Genomic DNA, 14,447 nt, shown 5'->3' on the forward strand with positions numbered 1-14,447 from the left:
CACAAGGGCTCTCCTGTGCTCTCTCATGCCATTTCTGCGTATGATTCTAGTTATTTAATTATTTCTCGGGCCCACACATATTCGCAGTCACACACGAGTTGATCACGTGCAAGTGGGGGGGGGGGGATGCCTGTAATTATCAATGGAAATTAATACCAATGTAGTTAAATCACATTAATGTGAGAATTGGACCTGGGCTGGTACTGATGGACAGCAAGAGGGAAGAGGAGGAGAGCTTAGTAAGCGTATGTGTGAGAGAGGGAGAATTTGAGAGGAAGCACCTGCACCTGTGTGTGTGCATGTGAAGAAGAATTCAGCACGTCCCACTGGCATTATCATGAACATTCATTACATTTCTTCCCTTCCCTTCGCCTGGAGGTTTCAGGGCAGGTTATAGCACTTTGAAATACGCTATTAAAATCAGTTAAAACAAATGGCAGTCAAGAGAATAGTGGCATTTGCATAGACCAAGCAGCTTTCTAGTGCGCCTCAAGAAGAGCCTCTAAGAAGGGATTAGAAAAGCAGAGGGTCCTTTTTCAACTTGAGAGCCACATTTCCTTTGGGGTAAACCTGGGGAGGGCACTTTTGGGTGGTGGGTGGAGCCGGAGGAAAAAGTACGTAAGTGGAGCAATGAATGAATTCTACCTTTGTGCAGTCGTCTACTTTCTAACACACTCACACCCATCCCTCTCTCCTCCATGCAGGCCATCAAGAAGCATTGTCAGAGTTGTTGGTTTTTTAATGTATATTTATTAAAGATTTTCTTGTGCAATGGAATGTGCAATCTCTCTCTCTCGTATTTCCCCCCCCCCCATGTAACATGAGTCAGCTACAGCAATATGAGGGACCTCATGTATCTCTGATGAGGGATACCCTAGCCTGTTACCAGAGGTGGATTTAGGCGACATTAGGAAGAACTTCCTGACAGTAAGAGCCGTTCAACAGTGGAATTTGCTGCCAAGGAGTGTGGTGGAGTCTCCTCCTTTGGAGGTCTTTAAGCAGAGGCGTGACAACCATATGTCAGGAGTGCTCTGATGGTGTTTTCCTGCTTGGCAGAGGGTTGGACTCTTCCAACTCTATGATTCTATGAGTGCTTCAGAGCTTTGGGGGTGCTGCAGGGGGTGCTGCAACTATGAAGTAGAATGGAAGGTGAGAGGCAGGGCGTGCCATTTTTTGGTGTCACATAGGGCGCCACCGAAATTTGAAACCCCCGGTCCGCCTGTGCAGTGACACTTCATGCCACACCAAAGTGCCACAAGACTCTCTGTTCTTAAGGATCAAGCATCCGTTCAGTTTCCAGAAAGCTACATACCAAACTGCTGCATTGTGAACCTTAAGCAGCGCCACGTTCTTAGCAACAAACCAAGCAGGTTCTCGATTGTGTTTTGAATTTGTCAAATTGGAAGTTAATGCCTAGTATTAATTTCATCACCAACTGCCTCCTTCAGCAGAAAGGCACTGCTGTGCTGTAATAACTTTCACTTCATGATATGGTTAATGAGAACTTGCTCATAAAGAATTGCCATTGTCTTTGTGCATGTTTTTACTGCCTCGATAAGTGTTTATATTTGGAAACAGGTGGCTTGTAATAAACCTGCCAGCTCCTGCTAATTGAACAGGTGATATCTGAATAAATACTGATTGCTGAGCCGCAGAAATGGATGTTTCAGAGAAGCGGTCCTGGGCAAAGGGCTCCGCTTGCACTTTCATAAGCTTGGCCACTCGATGGCAGCCTTGCACCAAAAAACTCACCGTGTTGCCTTACAGCTGAGCTTAAACTAGATCTGGCTAGAAGAAAAGTCAAATCCTCACTCTGTCCTCTTGTGCACCATTGTCTTTAATTCTTACAATCACAAGCTTTCCTTAACAATGACATGCTCTTGTTCTTCATGTAAGTGCTGAGTGATTAGACTGCCGAGTGTCTTAAGCATTTTCCGATTATGATTTGGATGATAGGACAATATGGCAATTAGATTACAGTGTGGACTGAACGGGCATCAGCATCAAGATCAGAATGAGAGGCTGTGATCTCATTATCCTCTCATGCAGGCTGCCACTTTGAATCATATAATCATGAAGCAGGGGAGAGAGCAGCCAGAATGCCCAACCCGTTAGCTTTGTAGGGATGGAGCACAACATCTGAGACCACAGTTTGCTATCAGTAAAGAGCAAGTGCAGGCAAGGGGAACCACGACAAGGTGTTTACATAACAGGGGGAAGCAGGTGACTCAAGGAAGGAAGCCACTCCGCATGCTTGGAATGCAGGCAGGTTCTGAATTGCACTTGGGCAAAAAAAATGAGAGGCACAAATACAAGATGGGTGACACCTGGCTTGAGAGCAGTACATGTGAAAAGGATCTAGGAGTCTTGGTTGACCACAAACTTAACATGAGCCAACAGTGTGACGCGGCAGCTAAAAAAGCCAATGCAATTCTGGGCTGCATCAATAGGAGTATAGCATCTAGATCAAGGGAAGTTATAGTGCCACTGTATTCTGCTCTGGTCAGACCTCACCTGGAGTACTGTGTCCAGTTCTGGGCACCACAGTTCAAGAAGGACACTGACAAACTAGAACGTGTACAGAGGAGGGCAACCAAAATGGTCAAAGGCCTGGAAACAATGCCTTATGAGGATCGGCTAAGGGAGCTGGGCATGTTTAGCCTGGAGAAGAGGAGGTTAAGGGGTGATATGATAGCCATGTTCAAATATATAAAAGGATGTCACATAGAGGAGGGAGAAAGGTTGTTTTCTGCTGCTCCAGAGAAGCGGACACGGAGCAATGGATACAAACTACAAGAAAGAAGATTCCACCTAAACATTAGGAAGAACTTCCTGACAGTAAGAGCTGTTCGACAGTGGAATTTGCTGCCAAGGAGTGTGGTGGAGTCTCCTTCTTTGGAGGTCTTTAAGCAGAGGCTTGACAACCATATGTCAGGAGTGCTCTGATGGTGTTTCCTGCTTGGCAGGGGGTTGGACTCGATGACCCTTGTGGTCTCTTCCAACTCTATGATTCTATGATTCTATGATTCAGTTCTAAATGCCGTCTTGGGGAACGTAAGACAATGCAGTGCCTGAAAGGCCACAGCATATAAGGCAAATTAAAAGCAGCATTCCCGACCTCCGTTTAGTGCAGCACAGAAATCAAGATGTTGCAGTTAAAACAACGTCAACATGTGCTCTGTTTCCATATCAGAATTAGGACTACAGAATATATGATAGAAAGACCCTTTTCTGTTTATTGGAAAGCTTCAACAATGTTGAAAAACAATAACACAATTAAATGTTAGGAAAGTATCTTCAAATGTTGATAAAGATATTTACTATATTTGAATAAAATTGAACACACAAACATACAAGGCAGAAGTCCATCTTTGATTTCATTTTCTTATTTCCAAGCGCCAAAGTTTCATGCAAAATTACTTGCTCTGTGACAGTATTAGGTAGATCTATTTGCTTTTGTCAGTCAAAAGGCTCTATATGTTTTGCACATAAACATTCTGTTTGTGGTCACACTGCATCATAGGTACTGCAGTCTTAAAGCTAACTAAATTGCACTGTTTTCACATAAATGTGTCTCCTGAGAATGAGGATGGTCTGACATGAGAGGATTAAAATACAATAAGGAAGTTGGTTTGGTATATAGATTAAGATACTATTGTTTATGCATAAAGTGAAATATCATGAGAAAACAGATAAAACGAGTATATATAATGCTTATTCATAAAATTGTGTTTCCTAAGCAGATTCATCCAAAGCACAACAGATCAACCACCAGCATGTTTGGATCAGATAATGGTAGAACTATGATAGTTAACCTAGAGATGCAATTTTCAGAACATGCTGGCAATTCTAAAACAACTATATCTGTCTGGGAGAAAGAGGAAACCAAGCCAAGGACTCTGTGAGCATTTACACCTGAGGAGCGCTGCCATTTATCAGAGTGTCGCAAGTGAAAATTAAACTCAAATCCACACTGGATTCTCCTTGTGCCACTCAGGAGTGATGTGATAACTTCAGCCTGGGGCAATGTGGTTTGACGTCAGCAGGGACTGACAAAAACTTTAAGCGGCTGCACAGTTTGAGGCAGTTTGTGCCATTGAGCCCTGTGCAATTTCCTCTACTTGGTGGCTGTAGGAAACAGCACCTTGGAAAAAATGAAAGCGGCAGTGGTCACAGGGAATGTGTCTCAGTGTGTCTACTTGGGTTTGGCCCCAGCCCATGAGCAGCTGATTGTGTCTCCCTGCTACCAGTGTATTCGACTGGGAATTTATCTATGCATGCTTCCTCATCTCCAACAGGTGCCCAGATGCACATTCAGTACCTTTATTTACACATTCCTCTTCTTCATTACCAGGACTATAAATCATTCTGTGTACAAATACTACATTCGTGGTTTTTGTGGGCAGGATCTCCACCAGTAATCCCAATGCACTCACAGGGAAAATTTGATGCAACCCCATCAGTTTCAGTTTGTCCCAATTCTTGCATTGTTCCAATGGCAATGATGCTTTGGACTACAACTCCCATCATCCTGGCCATACATACATACATACATACATATATAATTTTATTTGGATGCCACCTTTCCACCATTTAAACCATGCTCAAGGTGGCAGACAACATGGGGGGGGGGGGAATACATAACTACAACATAGCAAAAGTAGTCCCAAACAAAACATTAGAAATATACAACCAAACTGAGCTGTTTCCACATAAATTGAAACAAGATCTATAATAAAGATACAAAGAAACCACCACCAGCAGCAACAACAACTACCCCCATTAAAAAAAACCAAAAAACCCCAAACAACACTCCAGCCCAAGAGTCTGTTCAGCAGCCTCAGTTTTTCTAGTTGGTGTCAGTCCTGGCCCTGCCCTCCCAGGCCAGGTGGGAAAAGGTCTGCAAGGCAGGGAGCTGGCCTTCCAAGGCTCTCAGCCAAGATGGTTTCGTTGGCCGTGCTGGTTGGAGCTGATGGAAGCTAGAATCTAATGGCACCTGGAGGGCACTAGCCTGGGGGAGGTTGATCTAAAGAAAATATGCAGTTTCACAGCCAAGAACAGAGCAGAGTCCAGGTTTGGTCTGGTTGCCAAAGTGGGCCCCAGTGGATCCCCTCCTATATTGGGTGTGGGTGGCGCTGTGGTCTAAACCACTGAGCCTCTTGGGCTTGCTGATCAGAAGGTCAATGGTTTGAATCCCCACGATGGGGTGAGCTCCCATTGCTCTGTCCCAGCTCCTGCCAACCTAGCAGTTCAAAAGCACACCAGTGCAAGTAGATAAATAGGTACTGCTGCGGTGGGAAAGTAAATGGTGTTTCCGTGTGCTCTGGCTTCCGTCATGGTGTTCCATTGCACCAAAAGCGGTTTGGTCATGCTGGCCACATGACCCGGAAAGCTGTCTGTGGACAAACACTTGCTCCCTTGGCCTGAAAGCGAGATGAGCACCGCAACCCCATAGTCACCTTTGACTGGACTTAACTGTCCAGGGGTCCTTTTTTTACCTTTTTACATTGGCTGGGTTCCAGTAAGGTCCCTGGTGGATGGGGTGGCAGTCCTTTGACAAGTAGCAAAGGGAGGCTTGAAGTCACCTTTTCGATTTCGCTCAAAGCCTATGAAGTAGCATAGCTCTGGTGCGTTGTGGGGAAATGGCAGCCAGCTCCCCTACCCAACCACCTGGTACAGAGTGTTAGCATTGTGGAGGACCCTAGCAGGCCCAACGGTGCTGAGTGCTGATGCATAGCCTGGCCACAAGTGTGTGCTTGGCACAATCTCAGTGATTCAAATGAACATTATGCATACTACAAGGACTTTGCAACCACATTCGTGCCCCCCGCCCAGAGCATTTCCTATCATCCTGAAGGCCTGTGCCCACCTGAGGCTGGGCCGAGAGGTTTAGGCTTTAGTTTTAAGCCCTGTTTCATGCCGGTGAAGTAATTGCTTCTCAAAATGCTCAGGCTTGGGTGGTGAATCAGAGCCAAGGGCCTTATGAATTCTGTACGTCATCATCAGAACGCGAAGTTGGGAGCAGACAGGTCCAGATGTTTAAATAAAACCCACTTCCCCATCTGCCTCATTGCTGGCAGCTGTTAACTTATCTGGGCTTGGTTGCATTGCATTTTGGTGATATACCTTGGTCTTCATATCACCCATGAATCGTAGGAGAGATAATAAAATGGAGAATTAAGAAGCTTCCGTACAGGAATAGCTGCGGTATCCATGAAGTAGCAAAGCAGAAAGTGAACGTTCTCCTCGTTTAAGTACACATGGCTGAACGGGCGCTGACCTCTCCCCTAACTGTCTTGTTAGGCATGACAAATCTGTACCTCAAATCTCTATAAAGGACAGTCCTTGGCACATTGCTGTCTCCAAGTGCCTGGTGGCCATCCTTGGGAAATGAATAATGGATTTATTAGACCCACAGTCTCTAACGCTTCCAAGAGAAATCATGGACCTCCGGTGGGAAGCTCTGCATAAGCAAACCTAAGTGAAGTTTCTTTTTACCCCACAATAAACTTCAAATGTAAAATGCAGAGAATGAGGGACCTTCCAGACAACCTGTCTATTGTGCATCCATCCTGATTTGTTTGTGGGGAGGCTAGACATGTTGCACCAAAGCAAGCGCTGTCTCACACTTTCCGGGGCATTTTCATGTCACTTTCCTTATTGCGAAAAGTTTGATCTTTGGGGGAAGTGGGTTTGTCGGGCAAGACATCCTTCCCAAACGGAATTTGCCAGCATGTACCGTATTTTTCGCTTTATAACACGCACCCGACCATAACACGCATGTAGTTTTTAGAGGAGGAAAACAAGAAAAAAATATTCTAAACGAAACAGTGGATGTATGATTTTTGTGGTTCATGCTGTGGCCACATACATGTGATCTGACAGTGAGCTTGGAGTAGCCCAATGCAAAAATCCTGAGGATCCATGTGGATCCATGCTTTGTAACCACGTTTTTGCACCACTGCGGCCCCAGGCAACAGTGGGTGCGTGATTTTTTTGGTGCAAGATGTAGCCATGGACATGTTATGTGATCTGATGGTGAATTTGGGGTGACCCAGTGCAAAAATCCTGAGGATCCATGTGGATCCGTGCTTTGTAACCACGTTTTAAGTGGGGAGGGAAGGAAAAGCACTCAAGGGACAAGGAGAAGGATGCTGCTAATAATGCAGAAGAGGGGTTTAAGGGGAGAAGAAGCATGCGTGGGGTGGGTGGAGAAGGATGCTGCTAATAATGAAGAAGAGGGGTATAAGGGGAGAAGGCTCCTCTCCTCTCCCGCTTTGCTCCTTTCAAGCAAGCAGGCTCTCTGTCCCTCTCTCCTCCCCACTCAGCGGCTCTTCTCCCTCTTTGCTGTTTCAAAGCGAGCCACGGAGGAGGAAAGGAAGGGGAACCATGGATCCTTTGCTCACGACTGCAGCAGATTCCCCCCCCCCCCGCCACCTGTAGGCATTCCCTCCATAACATGCACAGACATTTCCCCTTACTTTCTAGGAGGAAAAAAGTGAGTGTTATGGTGCAAAAAATACGGTAACTGAATCCCACTCTAAAATAGCAACTGTCTGGAAGTGCCCCAAGGAGAGGTACACCCACCTGGGTTGGTTGTCATGCTATTTGCTGCTAGGATTCAAAGAAACCATCTTGTATCCCTATCTCATGATCTGTTGCTCTTTGTCCTTCATCTCCCAGGGCTCTTACACAAATCCACACAGTTCCATAAAGAGGTGTACAAGTGGTTCAGAATCTACATCATGCCTCTTCCTGGGCATTGACCCAGCTGTTCGTCTTTAGTACCAGGGCCTGTTTTAAATGCTGAATTTATACCACTCTCTCTAAACCAAGAAACAGCTAGCCAATCATGCCTTCTATTAAAGGTTTTTTAAAACCCTAGACTTTAAAAGGTGCCTGCTTGCAATACTAAAAACTGGCTATTTTCAAGCATTCCCCCCTTCCATTTCCCCCCTGTATATTTGCACAGCTGCAATTGTGAAAATCTGTTATTTTAGTAATAAAATGCTCTATATGGGAAGCACAAAAAGTTTGTTCCGGGTTAGCAAGCAACTCAAAGTGAAATGAAATTTCAAGGGAAAGAAAGACTTGCCTAGATAGAGATTCTTCTCTAGAACATGGTTGGAGAATCTGTGGCCCACGGGATGCTGTTGAGCTCCTAACTCCCACCATCATCTGGAATATAGGAACCAGTGGACAAAGGAGCCAGTGGTTGCTAAGCTGAGGTCCTCCAGATGTTGTTGAACTCCCATCTGCTCTACCCAGCGCCACCAATGGTCACGAGAGTTTTACAGTCTACCAACATCTTGTGATAAGTTTTTCTCCCTCTTTGGGAAACTGTGAGCAAGGCTGGCAGAAGGCTTCTCTGGGAGAGTTGCATGGCAGTAAACAGGGAGACAGTGGTGCAATCAGGCAAGTTTAGAGTCTGGGCTTGATGTTCTCTTGAGATGGTTATGTGTATTATTTCACTTACATCAATATGTGAGAAGACAGACCTGCTGTGTTTGTGTGTCCCCCTGCTCATTTTTGCAGAGTTGGGGCCCCAGACTCTTACCCCAAAGTCCTCCTCTGATGGCACCACTGCTGAGTGGACATAACTAAGGAAACTCTTGGTTGCCACCCCAATCTCTAGAATCACAAATAGGACAGAATCTTCAAAGGTATCTGAAGTCAGAAGATCACAGTCATCTGACCCAAAAAAGAAAAGTTATGATGAGGGACAGTGGATTATGTTTGGAAGACTGTTTTAATTTAGAAGCTGAGCTTAAAGTGGAGCAGGCTGGAGAAGCAGGAGCTGAAGGAGAAAGGGAACAGCCATAATTCAGCAAGCCATTAGACATCTCTTTCTGGATTCCACTCAATGGACGTCTGCTCTCGGTTCCTTGGCTTCAGCACACGCCGCCACACTTGGCCTGTATGCTGGCTGCAGGGTTGCCCGAGGGATCTGGAAACATAGTTTGGATCCAAAGATCTGGAAAGGAAGGAGGGTTTCCTGTCAGTTGTCCTGGAGAAAGTGGAAAGCCAACAAACTAAAGACTAAACCATTTATAAAACAGATAGTTGTCAAGCTTCTGAGGATCCAACCCCCCCATGGCAGGTTGCCAGGAACAGATAAGACGAGGAAATTCTTACCAATGCTTTTTATTCCATATTCAGAGAAAGCGGCTTAGAAATGCAGCCTCTTGGAGTAATGGTGTTGTTCCGAGTGAAACCCCACCCCCTCCATCTCTCCCATTACACGTCATCCCTATGGTGGCTAATCTGTGCCTTCTGCCTCTGAGCTCTCTGCTCTCCTTCTTTTAATGCCCACCGGGTTCTGGGAGGGTGGGTCTGGAATGCTTTCTAAAGACACTGAGTGTCAGCTGTCTCTCCCCTCGTGCTTCTTCCTCCTCCTCCTCTCCCATTATTTCCCAGCTTTCCCCCTCATCTGCCTCTGACCCATGGCCTCCCTCAAACTCCTGTTGTAATTCTGAACTGTCTCCTTCTTCTCTGGAAGGGTCAGGCTGGGGAGGCAGTCTCCACCATTCCTCTTCTGTCCAGTCTCTGACAATAGCCATGCCAGGAAGCTAGAATCAAAAGTATACAAAACAAGGGGGGGGGGGGGAAACAAAGCAAAAAGCTCACCCAAAAGGCATGGGTGGGGGTGGGGAGCAGGTGAGAGGACCCAACACAGGAACCTGCTTTACACCGAATTAGACCATTGAACGTCTAGATCTGCATTGTCTACACTCTGGCGGGTAGCTGCTCTCAAGAGTTTCCAACTGGGGATTCTCAGCCCTACCTAGAGATGCAGGGGAATGAACCTGCAACCTTTTGCAGAGATGCTCTTCCACTGCGACACCACGATTTGACTACACCTGCCCTATCTTTCCAGTGAAATCAAGATTTACCTTTGACTGAAAGCGGTTCTCATCTGTGAGGAGCAAAACATCTTCCTCAGCTCCTTCTTTGTCTGGGGCTGATGAATAAGGGTGAAAAAAACAAGAGGGTTAATGACACAAAACTGACACCAGAAGTCTGGCAGGGGCTCCATTCAACTGATTGGGTAATAACTTTTGCCAGCAATTCCCAGATGGTGGCTCAGTGTGGAAGAGTGAGGTGCACATTGACCCCTCCCCCCACAGTGTGGTTGTTGCCCCAAAGCTGCTGACTGACATTGGTGGCGTAGCTATTCGGGTAGCCTAGGTAGCCTGAGCCTCTTATGGCAGAATCAGTCATGGATTCAGTGGAGGACTACCCACAAGGCATCACTTCCAGCTTGGCAAATGGAATCAAAGTTCAAGCCCCAAATCAATAATTTAAGTACAGTAGTTGATGAGCTCAAAACATGCCCTTCCTGATGACCTGTTCATTGAGCCTGATTTGTTTGAGGAGAGGTTCGATTACACTGCATGAAGGAGGAATGCCCCGCACTTCCAAGTGCATTTCCCCATCACTTTTCTTGGACTACTGCAATGTGCTCTATGTGAGGCTACCTTTGAAGGTGACCCAGAAACTACAACTAATCCAGAATGCGGCAGCTAGACTAGTGACTGGGGGCGGCCGCCGAGACCATATAACACCGTCTTGAAAGACCTATATTGGCTCCCAGTACGTTTCCAAGCACAATTCAAAGTGTTGGTGCTGGCCTTTAAAGCCCTAAACGGCCTCGATCCAATATACCTGAAGGAGCGTCTCCACCCCCATCATTCTGCCCGGACACTGAGGTCCAGTGCTGAGGGCCTTCCCTCGCTGTAGGAGCCAAGTTACAGGGAACCAGGCAGAGGGCTTTCTCGGTAGTGGCGCCCACCCTGTGGAATCAAATGTCCATCAAATGTCAAAGAGAAAAACAACTACCAGACATTTAGAAGACATCTGAAGGCAGCCCTGTTTAGGGAAGCTTTTCATGTTTGATAGACTATTGTATTTTAATATTTTGTTGGAAGCCACCCAGAGTGGCTGAGGAAACCCAGCCAGATTAGTGGGGTATAAATAATAGATGGTGGTGATGATGATGATGATGATGATGATGATGAAAAGTCTGATCTTTGGAGGAAGTGTTTCACAAGAACTTCAGATCAGTTTTAACTGTGCAGTCTGGTAAGTTGAATCCCACCCTGAAACACTGACAGTCTGGAAGTGCTGTAAGTCTTTGCTGAATAATCCTGTAACTCCTAATGCAAAAGCAATAGAACAATATTGTTTGTTGTACTGGCAGGCAGTAGCCCTGCTGTTGTCCACTCCATTTTTTTTAAAAAAGAAAACAAGTTGACTCATGTATATTTTGCTATATGAGATGGGAGTGCTCAACCTGAGAAGAGGTGACCAGCCTCATGACGAAAGCCTTTAATTATATATCATGCACTGGCTCTATTTTACCAATGGAATTTCGGTAAAATTCTAAATGTATTGTCATCACAAATGACTCTTTAAGAGAACTAAATATCCAGCTTGCATTTTATTTCATCTCTGTTTTTCTTGTATTAACAGATGTGTTTTTCTCTTACCATATTTATGTGAAGGTAATGCATCATCGAATCTAATGCGCACCTCGATTTTCAAAAACTTGAAACCAAAAAAGTACTTGTTGGCAAATGTAAATGTGCCATCAAATCTAATGCACACCCTAAGTTTTGCGACGTAATTTGGCCAAAAAGGGAGTGCTTTACATTCACGTAAATACAATGCTTTCACTATTTTGATCCCGAGAGAATGCTTGTGTAAGTATATATATTTTTTTAAAAGCCAAAATATGCATACCTGGTGTTGTTATTGTTTCGAATGCACAAGTGAAAACAGTTAATGTTCTTTTTCTTTTCAAGAGTGTTGCATCCAGACTAAAAGCCTATCCACTCTTCTGTTTGCCCTGCTGCTCCTGCTCCACTTCCCATGGGAAAAGCCACTCTTTAGCAATAAATGGGAACAAACAGCTATTGGGTTTTCTGCAGATTGCTGTTGGTTCCAATTTATTGCTAAAGAGTGAGTTTTCCAGAGCAAAATCACTCAGACTGTGCCTAGAAAGAACGAGGCAAGCGGAAAACCACTCGGACACGTGCTTTCCAGGCACAGGATAAGCGGAACTGTGCACAAGCCCTTATTTAGTGATGGCTCAGCACAACTAACTTAAATCCCATTAATTTCAATGGGATTAAGAGCTATTTTTTTCTTTTTAAAAAAGAGTTGGATTCAGACCATGTTGGTCACATTTTTAGGCCCATTGAAACCAATTGTACTTAAGCTACTCTAACTTAAACCTCATTGAGTTCAATGGGATTGAGGCAGGGCTTCATCCAGATGTTGATGAACTACAACTCCCATCATCCCTCTGGGTTGTGTTGGCTGTGGCTGATGAATGTCACAGTCTAGCAGCATCCGGAGGACCAGAGGTTCCTCATTTACAGCACAAGCCTTGGTGAGTTAAAGTGTGACTTACTCCAAGTAAGAGGACAGTAAGCGCACAACTAGCACACGTTTAACTGGTGCGCATTCAGCTTTACGTGCATGAAAACAACAAATAATTAATTAAAAAGGGGGCAGAAACTGGGGGGTGGGGGGAGAGACTTTGGCAGTCCCACCCACCATTGAACCCAGTGGGTTTGGGCTATATGTGATTTTAGCTTTAGGTGCAATTCCCAGAATGTACTGACCTACTGGGCAGGATTTCAGCCTTTGCCAAGATTCAAACTATGGTAATTTGCTTTTGCATTTTCATATGCTAAAATTGTACTAAACTGTAATCCGCTTGACTTCATCTCTGTATTTCTTAGCTTAAAATATCCCTGCCATTCTAGTTTTCTTGTTTACGCATCTACTCTTAGACATCGGAAGAGCTGCATACCTTGTGTACTTGCTGCTTCAATGCTCTGTTGCGTGGTTGTGGTCTTCCGGGGATATTTTTCTGGAGTCTGGCATGGGGTAGCAAGAAAACAGATCTCAGGCACTGTGTACATCATCAGAAAAACCCATCCGTTCAGCACCAAAGCAACACCAATGAGTGGGTCATCCCACTTGCTTTGGGTACCATCGCCAGGGAAGCCACTGATGAACAGCACTGTGATCCACGCAGCCCAGATGGCTTTAGAGAAGAGAACGGTGAGAAAGATGTGCACCCCATGCCTCTTCCAGCCCTTGCACGGTCCGCAGAAGGTGAACATGGAGACCACAAAGGTGAGGCCCATTAGGACGAGCACATAGGTCGAGAGCATGACAAAGTCCTTGTTGCGTTGCTCTCTCCCCATCCTCTCCAAATCGATGCTGTCTCGTCCGACTGTGATGAGGATGTACTTGACGGCGATGATCAACTGAACTGCAGTGAGGCCCAAAGTGTATCCCAGCATAGACCGTAGTGAAAAAGGTGCCTTTCCTCTCACCAGCCTGACGAGGTTGAAAGCATGGGTCAGAAGGCAGCAGAAGCAGAGGGCAAAGAGGACCCCGTGTAAGATGAAGCGAGCAGGGCCGGTCTGCTTATTGAGCCGGATGATGAACACAAAGGTGAGGCTGAAGATTCCCAGGGTGCCCAGAAGGAAGAGGAGCTGAATGGGGACCATGCTTTGCTTGGTCTTGTCCTTGACCATGCAGCTAAGGACAAAGAATGCCAGCAGAAGGGCCAGCGAGACCAGGATGCCTGCAGCAGCCACCGTCTCCAGACCGATGCCCCAGGCTTCGCAGATGTCACAGAGGTAATAATAATCAGGGTCAATGTCGCCGCAGCCTGGGGGAGGTGCCGTAGTGTTAGCAGCCATGACAAACAATGCAGGTGCTCTAAACTGAGGGGAGAAACTTGAGGGAAGAAAAATAAATAATTGTGATCAAATACCTTCACGCAGGTAGGCAGTGACCCAAACATCTGAGTGCAATTACTGACACTGATGTGTAACGCTGTCAGCGGGCAGGTAAATGAATCTTAATTTTACTGTTGGGTAAAAATTAGCAGTGACACGAGGTGACTTTCAAAACACAAATATATCCCAGTTTTGTTTTTTCCATGGAGAGGGGGGTAGCCAACAGCCCTCCACCATCAGCCAGTCTGATTTATTTTTGCTTTGGGACAAAGGAGCCTCTCTTTCCTCCCCACCCCAGTTCTGTCACCTCTGTTTTGCTCCCCGTGGCAGCCATTTACTGCTAGCACCCACAGCATTTTTATCAAGATTCATGGCACCCTAACTTTTTTATATACCAAAAAGTAGTCCTGTTTAAGGGTGATCCAAGATGTGCTCAGATTCACCCCCCACCCCCCGGAGGGGCTTAGAGAGCAGCCCACACTCAAACATTTGGTGTTTCAGCTGAGGTGGCCTCTCCCACAACTGCCACCCCAGGGCTATTCAAAGACCATCTTTCTCCAAGGGCAGGGGAGATCTAGTGTTGGAAAGGTCTTCTCCCTTGAAGCCTGCCTTTGCTGTTTTATTATATTGTTGCAATTGATGCTTATTGTATTACTATGTCTATCTAAACTGCTTCATGAGGTT

The 14,447-nt window shown here is 45.7% G+C and overlaps 1 protein-coding gene across 1 annotated transcript; it reads right to left on the minus strand.

The window, feature by feature from the left end:
* Nucleotides 1-8,743: 8,743 nt before the first annotated feature.
* LOC310658418 (retinoic acid-induced protein 3-like) lies at nt 8,744-13,758 on the minus strand. Its single transcript, XM_083400322.1, has 3 exons — nt 12,821-13,758; nt 9,894-9,961; nt 8,744-8,974 (listed from the first exon to the last, which is right to left on the minus strand). Exons 1-3 carry the CDS (start codon nt 13,722-13,724, stop codon nt 8,861-8,863), a joined length of 1,086 nt encoding a protein of 361 aa, XP_083256448.1. The 5' UTR covers nt 13,725-13,758; the 3' UTR covers nt 8,744-8,860.
* Between the last annotated feature and the right edge of the window lie 689 nt (nt 13,759-14,447).

The sequence above is a fragment of the Podarcis tiliguerta genome, assembly GCF_965153285.1.
Source record: "Podarcis tiliguerta genome assembly, chromosome: 10".
NCBI classification, from domain to species: Eukaryota; Metazoa; Chordata; class Lepidosauria; order Squamata; family Lacertidae; genus Podarcis; species Podarcis tiliguerta.

Excerpts from the sequence above, each read along its gene's own strand:
- LOC310658418 (XM_083400322.1), bottom strand. The coding sequence starts at position 13,724 with ATGGCTGCTAACACTACGGCACCTCCCCCAGGCTGCGGCGACATTGAC. Across the intron at positions 9,962-12,820 it reads TGAAGCAGCAAGTACACAAG|CCCCAGACAAAGAAGGAGCT; the intron begins GTATGCAGCTCT and ends CTTATTCATCAG. Across the intron at positions 8,975-9,893 it reads AGAACCGCTTTCAGTCAAAG|ATCTTTGGATCCAAACTATG; the intron begins GTAAATCTTGAT and ends CTTCCTTTCCAG.